The sequence below is a fragment of the Octodon degus genome, unplaced genomic scaffold (genome assembly GCF_000260255.1).
Source record: "Octodon degus isolate 3935 unplaced genomic scaffold, OctDeg1.0 scaffold00079, whole genome shotgun sequence".
Taxonomy (NCBI): Eukaryota; Metazoa; Chordata; class Mammalia; order Rodentia; family Octodontidae; genus Octodon; species Octodon degus.
Window position 1 is genome coordinate 9,630,328 of NW_004524655.1, and position 9,621 is coordinate 9,639,948.

General features: G+C 46.1%; 1 protein-coding gene across 2 annotated transcripts in view; it reads left to right on the plus strand.

Annotated features, from left to right (window-relative positions):
- Cabin1 (calcineurin binding protein 1) overlaps positions 1-9,621 on the plus strand; it is a 170,508-nt gene that overhangs the window by 51,954 nt on the left and 108,933 nt on the right. For both annotated transcript variants that reach the window (XM_023720922.1, XM_023720923.1), the window contains exons 17-19: positions 3,092-3,334; positions 4,640-4,796; positions 8,859-8,974. In XM_023720922.1, coding sequence (XP_023576690.1) covers positions 3,092-3,334; positions 4,640-4,796; positions 8,859-8,974 — 516 coding nt within the window. The remainder of the gene's footprint in view (positions 1-3,091; positions 3,335-4,639; positions 4,797-8,858; positions 8,975-9,621) is intronic.

A 9,621-nucleotide genomic window follows, 5' to 3' on the forward strand; every position in this document is an offset into this window, starting at 1 on the left:
CTGTGCCTGCTTTAGTCCGCTGAGCTGTCTGGCCACGGGCAACCATTCTTGGCGGTAGAAGACAGCAGAAGCAACAAGAGCAAAAATGGTATGGGCACACCTCTTTCCTTCCCTTATATTGAGTGTAGGCCACTCAACCTGTGGTGGTATAGCACTCACAGTGCCAATCCCAGCAGTAGACCAAGAACCAATCACAGACTCTAGATCCAGCCACCTCCAAAGATCCCTCTTTTGCCCTCCCCCATCACATGAGGCTTTGGGGGAACATCCAGACACAAACCATAGCAGGTCTTTTCCTGTCCATCAGAGTACTTTTAAAAAAAAATTTTGTTTTGAAACAGGGTTTCATTATGCAGTTCAGGCTGGCCTTGAACTCACTTTGTAGCCCAGGCTGGCCTTGAACACGCAGTGATCCTCCTGCCTCAGCCTCTGAAATGCTGGGATTACAGTTGTGTGCTACCATGCCTGGCCCCAGAGTACTTTTCATATGTTACAGCTACTACTCTTTCTCATCAGATCTTGCAAATATTTTTTTGCCAGTATGGTATCTGTTCTTTTTTTTTTTGGTTTTTTTTGGCACCAGGGATCAAACTAAGGACCTTGCGCTTGCTAGGCAGACACTTAAGTTGCTGAGCTATCTCCCCAGCTGTGTCTGCTCTAAAATTGTGGGTTTTATTTATTCTTTAATCTCTTTGTTTTTATAAGCAAAAAACAAGTTCTTTTTTTCTCCCAGTGCTGGGGATCAAATCCAGAGCTTGTTTTTGCAAAGTATACACTCTACCACTGATGTGCATCTTCTGCCCTGAAATTTATGTTGGGAAATCTTTTAATGGTTCCATGTGGTTATGGTTTTGTTCATTGTGGTTTTGCTTTTTATGCCCAGACAGCCGGAAAAATACTCGGGTACTTACTGTATGTAAGTACAGTCTTGAGCTCCCCCAGGGTGATTGGCATGGAAGAGAAGGAAGGCCACGCTGATGAATCCCATTTTGTAGGGGAGGCAGGCAGGAGACACCAAAGCAGAGACAAAAAGCACATTTGACCTTGTTTTCTTCTAGCAGCATTTATGTTTTGCATTTATCTTGTTTTCTCTTTTGCCTCTGGAGTGGAGTTAGGGGTATCAGATTTGAAATCCTCTCTTCTAGGTATGTGAAAGCTGTCTCCTAATTTAGACAAGTTGTCTTATATATTCTCAGTATAACTGTGTGGCTTTCTTCTTATTGAACTGATTCTTAGGTCTCAGTATTTTTGGTATACTATTTTTTTTTTTTTTTTTTGGTGGAACCAGGGATTGAACTTAGGCCCTTGCGCTTGCCAGGAAAGCGCTTATTCCACTGAGCCATCTCCCTGGCCCCAGGGATGCTATTTTGAGTGCATCTTTTTTTTTTTTTTTTGTCATTATATTTTCTAACTATATGTTGCTGGCTTATAGGAACCCTGTTGGCTTTTGCCTGTTTATTTTGAATCCAGCTGCTTTACTTACCTCCCATTATCTATGATCATTTTCTTCTTGTTTGGGTAGATGATCGTGCTGCCCACAGTCAGTGGTAATTTGGTCTCCACTTTGGCTGGCAGCCATTCTTCTGGTTTTTAGTCTTTCTGGCTTAGAGCCCTGGGGGTTGTTATTATATCAGAATACTGCTGGCAGATCCTTGTCTTGTGTCTGATTTTCGCAGCAGTACTTTTGCAGCTTAAGGCCAGTAGTCTTTATTTGCCTTTATGTATTTAGTGCTTTGACCAGGAGGGATCAGCTCAGATTTGGATCCCACAGCTACACTTTGTAGGCAGCTCCTGTCTCGGTGACCTCTTGCTCAAGGGTGCTGGCTGCTTCTTAAAAAACAGGCTCCATTTTCCTGGTAATTAGGGCTGATAAATTGGGGGAGGTTTTGATCTGTTTTCAGGCACTGCAACACTTTCTAAAGGCAGGATATTTCTGCTTCTGCACCTGTTAGTGTCATCTCAGAGAATGGCAGCTGCACATGTCAAACTAGGCAGGAGCTACTGCTGTGTCTGGGCTCTAGGGAGGTCAGAACCCAGTGGGACACCAGGCAGCAGGTGCTTCCTGCTGATCCAACAAGCCGTCCACTAGATCTGTGAATTTAGACAGGCTATGTTTCCCTATGCACAGCTGGTTATGAAAGTGAGATCCCAGGTGTTTAAATGGAATGTAGTCTTGTATTCTGTCCCCCCCCCACACACACACATTACAAAAAGTGGTGGCTTCCAAAGAGCAGATTCTAAACTAGAAGTAACCGCTCTGTGGTATTCTCAGAGCTCTTCATGTGCCCAGCCTGGTGCTGAGTGTGATACATATACCAGCTCGTTGATATTCCTGTTTTTCCTGAGGGGGTGATGTGCAGCTAACGCTGAGCAGGCCCCACCTTTGCATGGGGAGGAGATGGCTCATAGATGATGACTTTAGTGCCGCCTGGACAATTGTCCTTGCTGTGGCCTTGCTTCAGACCTTCCTCTGCGGAGATAATTTCTTCCTGGCATTGTGCCCCTGTCCTGCTCCACAGCTCCCTCCACAGCCCTGGCACTCGAGGGATGTGGTAATTTGGGGGATAGCTGATAGATGTTAAAGTCCCACAGTCTCAAATTGGCTGCTTGCTGGCTCTGTGGTCCCTTTCCCAGGGTCTAAGCTTATAAATGGGGAAGCTATGTGCAGAGGTAAAATGCCTTTCTAAGAGCCCCTGGAAGGCATGCCATGCTGCCTTACACATAGGTGAGCATCTGCTGCTCAGGATGCTGCAAGGCTGTATGGGTCTAGGCTGCACAAGGGAGCCTTTTTTTCTTTCTATCTGTGTCTGTCTGTCTGTCTATCTATATCTATCAGTCAATCTATCTATCTATGTATCTGTCTGTCTATCAATCTATCTATGTATCTGTCTGTCTATCAATCTATGTATCTGTCTGTCTGTCAATCTATCTGTCTGTCTGTCTGTCTGTCTGTCTGTCTGTCTGTCTGTCTATCTAGCTAGCTATCTATCCATCCCCTGTTCCCTCTTTACCCCAGTGTCCACATCTCAGATCTGACACTTGTGTGTGCAGAGTTGAGTGTACCTTTCTGCTTGCTTCTTCTTGTACTCAGGACTCCTTGCTCCGGTTGAAGGACCACCAGCAGTGTTTTGAATGCTCTGAGATATCTCTGAATGAGGCTGTCCAGCAGATGGTGAACTCAAGTGAGGCTGCAGCCAAGGAGGAATGGGTGGCCACAGTGACCCAGCTGCTGCTGGGTATTGAGCAGGCACTCTCTGCAGACAGCAGTGGCAGCATCTTGAAGGAATCGTCCTCTACCACTGGCCTTGTCCGGCTTACCAACAACCTCATCCAGGTAATGTGGCTCCTTACCCCCCCACCCCCACCCCGCCCCAACACGTGTGTGGCTGGAATTCTTTCTTCTTTAGTGGTTCCCTGGCTTTTGCTGTGAGTTAGGCAGCCCAAAGGGGATACATTGGCTTCTCTGGCTAGAACTGTTGGGGCCTGAAGAAGTGGCTCTAGACCTTCCTGGAGCTGGTTGGACCTGGGGTTTAAAGATAATGTTACATACGGTATGACAGAGTCATCCAAGACCACTCATCCGAGAGGAGAGGAAGCAGGCTTAGAGGGGAGCCACAGCCAGCATGGGGGCTCAGCCCAGGCCTACTGACTCTGCCAGGGCTCTCCATCACCTAGGCCACCCTGGTACTTAAAGCTGAGGGTAGTCACAGCACCCTGTGCCGTCCAGGTAAGCTCTAGGCAGAGAACCATCTCTGGAGCCACCCCCACCTCTCTCTCTAGCTTCCACGCAGGCCATCAGCAGCCTGCCAAACCCACTTTCTTTGCATCTTAACTTTTATTTCTCCCTTCTGTCTTCCTTGTCCTGCCACAGTCAGGCCACTCCTGTCTTCCTGCATGAACTGTGAGAGCATGCACCTTGTATTCCTTCCTGCCCATCTACCCTTCCCGCCTAGCTGCCAACCTGCTGCAGAGACGCTTTTTCAGAACTGAAAGAGGAATTGTGTTCTTTTCTTTCTTAAAATCTTGCACATTCCCTTGAGTGGTGTATGCCCAAGGTGCACTGCTGCCGCTTGCCTCTCTCCTCCATATCTACTTCCATGGCCACAGCCATTGTGGGTTCCCCTGCCTCTGGGCTTCTCTTTCCTTACATCCGTCCCATTTGGGTGTTGGGTGAAGCACAGGCACTCACCCGGAAACCTCTTCTAGGAGTTCAGCTCTGTCTGCCCCTCCTCCACTGTGACTCCCTGTTCCTGTGTTCACATGTAGTTTGCCTAAGTGCTTTCTTTTCCCAGGATGTTCTGTTATAGTTAGTAACTGTGTAGGCATGAGGGAAGGTGATGTATGATTCTGGTTTATTGTATTTATACCTGGAATTGAAGTTAGGACCTTGTACTTGCCAGGCAGGTGCAGTGTCGCTAAGCTGTATCCCTGGCCCTGATGTGTGATTCTGTCATTGGGCACTGTGGGGCTCTGTCTGAAAATAAGCTGGGGTGCTGCTAGGTCAATATTCCCACATCAGAGCAATGGGATGGGCAGTCAGCATGCCCCAGCTCTCCCAGGGGACACTGCCATGGGGGCTCATCTCGGGAGGGCAAGGGGCAGAGCTTGCCCCACTCTGACACCCCGTATTCCCTGCCAGGTCATCGACTGCAGCATGGCTGTGCAGGAGGAGCCTAAAGAGCCCCATGTCTCCTCAGTGCTGCCCTGGATCATCCTGCACAGGATCATCTGGCAGGAGGAGGACACCTTCCGATCCCTGTGCCACAAGCAGCAGCTCCAGAGCCCAGCAGAGGAAGGTGTGCTGGTAACAGGCCTGCTGGGGGTGGGCTGATTCAAGTTCTTGCCCCTGGCCTCTGTCCTAAGGCTTGAGACACTGCTCAGGTACTGAAAGCAGCCTGGGGCTCACTATGACAGGATTTCACTGATGCTTGGTGGAAGCAGAAGTGTTCTGTTTCTTCCCTCAGTGTGCTCACTGTGCAGTGGCACAGGTGTGGACATGTGACATGTGTGTCTGGTGCTGGTAGCAGCCTGGAGGGAGTGATGGCAAGGTGAGCATGTTGGGGGTGCTTTAAAGTGCCTGGTGTGCGACTCCTCCAATCCCCATGGCACCCCCGAGACACAGGAAACCCAGGGCAGAGTGAAGCAAACACAGGCTCCACATTCCAGCTGTCACTTGTTAGTTCACACAGTCAGTGTCTTTTTTTTCCACGTCCATACTGGAAATAAAAGGTACCTTCCTCAGTGGTTGTTCCAAGGACAAAATGAAGTAACTGAGTCATGAAGCACAGTGGCAAATCATTGCCTGTCGTATGGTGGGTGCCAAGTGATGAGCAGATATTAGGAACTGAGAAGGGGGGGACTGAGGGGGTAGGGGGCTGGGGGGTGAGCCTGGGGCCCTTGGTGGAGATGGTACTTGAACTATGGTGGGACAGTGGTGGAAAATGTGTGCAATTGAAGGAACTATGTCATAACAACAAACACTGAAAGCAAGCATTGCCTATAAGCCTGCAGACTATTGTAGAGTTGTATTAATAGGCATATTTGTACATTTATTTAGCTAACTCACAGATACATTTATTGGGGAATTTTCCATAGTATGTAGTTTGTAAAATAAAAGAAGTAGAAAAGAAAGGCATTCTAGCTGCCCAGAGGAGCGTGTGATTTGTCTTCTACTTGTTGTCTCTTTAATTTTGTTGACCCCTTAGATATTTCTTAGTTGCCCACTACACATTAAGCCTCTTAATAAAACCCTTTTGGCCTTGTCAGGGTCACGGTGGGAGGATACAGATGCGATATCTAACAGTGCCAGGCCAGTGAGACTGACTGAGAGGAGGCACCTGCGGCCGCCCCGTGGGGAGGTGGTTGGGCCGAGGACCGAGGGAGGAGCAGCAGCAAAGCCTGAGGGGGAGATGGAGCCTTGTGGGCAAGGAGGCACCCAGAGAGTTTCAGGTCCATCAGGAGATCTGGGCCCGGGGATTGGATCTAGGCTGGTTGCAGAAAGTGTGCAGTGGCTCCTGCTTTGCTCCATAGGCTTTTCTTTATAATACTGAAATAAGGCGCATCCTGTACTGAGCTGACTACTTGCTGAGTCCTTAGGAGGATTTCAGTATGACTTTCCTTTTTTTTTTTTTTTTTTTTTTTTTTTTTCTGTACTGGGGATTGAACTTAGGACCTTGGGCTTGCAGGCAAGTGCTTATTCTACTGAGCTATCTTCCCAGTATGGCTTTCTTACAGGTCGTGTTATGATAACAGCTCATGTAGATCCTTTCGTTTCTGCTCAGTTGGTTTTTTTTTTTTAGCATGAATTTTTGAGAATGAACATTTTTGGAGCTCTTGACAAACAGTATCTCATTGTGTCTCAGAAAGATTTTCATAGTGAAAAGCATAGAAGATTTACAACTATATTATTATTTTTCTTGCTTCTCCTTTCCCTCAAAATTGGTATAAAAATATCCAGGAAAGAAGGAAAAAGGAATGGCCAAATGCCTTCAACTTTGAAAAGTACATCAAAAAGAAAGAAAAGATTCTGGTGAACTGGCAGCAGGTGTGCCTCTGTTTTTTCTTGTCCCCCTTTAGACAAACTGATATAAAACAGTACTGTACTTTGACCGAGTCCTTGGAAATGTCCTCTCATCTGTACAGAGCAGACCAATAGAGCAGCTCCCTCAATTGTCTTGACCCTTAGCAGAAGCAAGAAGGGCTTCTGGGTACTTCCAAGACCAGACTGATGTGAGGGATAAATTCAGGAATAAAAACACTTCTGGTTGGGTGCTGAGAGGCTTGGTGAGGGCATTGTCACACATAGAGCTCTCTGGAGGTAGATTTGAATACATGATTTGTTAGGGATTGATACTAACAAAAAGATTAAGAGGTAGCAGGATTAGGCAGAGAAGAGCTGAACTGTGATGTTGGCCTGGCAAAGCCTTGGCCATCTGGCAGGGAGCTTGCAGTGAGCAGTTTTCCTCCCACGTTGGACTTTATACTCCTGTCTCACTCAGTCACTGGATGTGGACTTCCCCAGATCGTGCTGGCCTCAGGTGAGGTGAGTTCTGTAGCACAGTAGACATTAAGGAGCTGACATCTGGAGGCAGCTCCAACCAGTTCAACCAATAAATTGAACAAGCATTGCATGTGTGTGGGGTTGGGGGTCTACAGAAGATGGAACAAAACCACCGGAGCTCATGGTGGAGTTGCTGGGAAGATAGCTCAGTGGTGTAAGTGCCTGCCTGCAAGTGCAAGGTCTTGAGTTTGATCCCTGGTACCAAACAAACAAACAGTGGGGGGTGGGGGCTGAGGGTGACAAAAAGAAGAAATTGACTACAATCCAAGATGAAACAACAAAAACCACTGCTGAATTCAGCCTGGAAGGAAACAAATACTAAGGAAGACAGTAGAGTTCCTAGAAATGGTTCACATAAGAAACTAACTTACTTAAAAATTTGAGTGAATAAACAGGGTGAAATTAAAAGCAAGGTTGTATAACTTAGAGAAAACCCTGTAAGCCAGATTTGATTATTATAAACTTATAAACTCAAACAACAAGGAACAGAATAAATATGACTGAAACAGAAATGAGCAGACACAATTAAAATCTCAAAGCATTGGAGGACAGAGTTGGAGGACAGAGATGGTCCTATAGGGACAGGTGGTGCCCATGATGGAAGGACTCCAGCAGTGAGGAGGAGTAACTATCCCCGTGTCAGATACACAGCAGTAGCAAAAAGTGAACCTGCAGATGCCATATAGATAGCAGATACAAAACGGAATTGACATGCACCAGTCTGCAAAGAGCCTGGTTAAGCATCTACTTCAAGGGTGAAGATCATTTAGGTTTCTAAATTAACAAACGGGGGCCAAGGATATAGCTCAGCAGCACAGTGCCTGCCTGGCAAGTGCAAGGTTGTGAGTTCAATTCCTAGTACCAAGTAAAGTAAAAGAAATGAAAACCAATAAATTGAACAAGCAATTTATCTGCCTTTATGTGACAAAAAAAATGAGACTCGTTTCAGATTTCTCCTTAGCAGCATTTCATGCAGTTGGGGTGATATCTTTAAGTCTATCTAGTTCTCAAGGAAAGAAAGTGGCCTCAGTTGTCTACTAAATTGTAACTGTGGTAGTAGGAGACATTTACAAAAAAGAACTGTAGCTTCCACGAGCAGTTCTTAAAAATGCTTTTGGAATATGAAGTCAGTAAACCAGCATGAGAATGGCAAAGCGATGGGAGGAGAGTTATGAACACCAAGTCCATTTCAAATTGGAGTTAGAGAGAAAGCATTCAGGCTAAGTATGGTTACAGAAAAGAATAGAAATGTTACAAATCTGGAGTCTTGACAAATAATGTATTCAACAAAACTGAGAGGTAAGGAGGAAGTTCTACAAACGTACTCAGTGATTTTGTTTAATAGTCATTTGATGTCTTTAAAGATAGAAACTGAAGGACCCATTAAAAATGAATGTTTTGAACTTTCTGTTGGGTGCAGGTCTCACTACGTAGATCAGACTCATGGTGATTCTCCTCTTTTCAGCCTCCAAAGCACTGGGATTATAGGCGTGTGCCACCACGCCCAGTCTCAGTTGCAGTCTCAGCGTGCCCTGGAGGCAGGGCTGGCAGGGGATGCTAGGGATTAAACCCACTGCATAGTCTGCTGAGCTCTCAGGCCAGCCCTTTAAATTGGTTTTTAACACTCATATTTTACTAAAGCCATTATTTAAAAACAGAAAGAAGGAAGAAAAGACAAAGATTTGGCTACAATGCTAAAGCAAAGCCCAAAAAGAAGAGACTGAGCCTTGTAGCCCTCATAGAGGTACATGTGTTCTGCTAAGCTAATTCTGTGTCTTTTGGTCTGGCCTTTCCCCAGGAATGTCAGAAACACCTATGCTTCCGTCCTCCCTCATGCTGCTCAACACAGCCCATGAATACTTGGGTAGGAGGTCCTGGTGCTGTAATTCAGATGGGGCTCTGCTGCGATTTTATGTGAGTGTTTTCCCCTGGGCTGAGGGCTGCTAGGTCAGGGTTGGGGTGGACTCAGGGATTGTAATGGGAGACAGAGCCATGTTGGCTCTTCGGGGTGTGCTTGGCTCATACTGCGTGTATGCGACCGTTTGCCAGAAAATCTGAACTTGGTTTCTGCATTAGTCTGCTTTCCATTACTATGACAATGGTAGTGAGATATTCAACTTAAAAAAGAGTGGCTTATGTTGGCTCATGGTTTCAGAAGTTTCAGTCCATGGTAATTTGGCCTCATTGTCTTTATTCCTGAGGCAAGACAGAACATCATGGTGAGAGTGCATTGTGGAGGAAACCTGCCTGTTTACCTTGTTGTGACTAAACACAGACAGAAAGGCCCAGAGGTTTTTACCACCTAAAAGTTTCACAACCTCCTTGTAGTGCCATGGGCTGGGGACCAAGTCCTCATCACATGGGCCTTTGGGGGACATTCAAGATCTAAAATATAGCAGTACCTTCATGCTACTGAGGTTCAAGAGCTTCAGACCTGCTCTTTTTTAGCAGGTAGATTTAGTTACTGAGTTTTTACTGAGTCTGTTGCTTGTTAGAAGAACTAAAGCCTTAATAGTGATTTTTAAAGTAATTATTGCATTTACTATCTTCACCAACTTCTT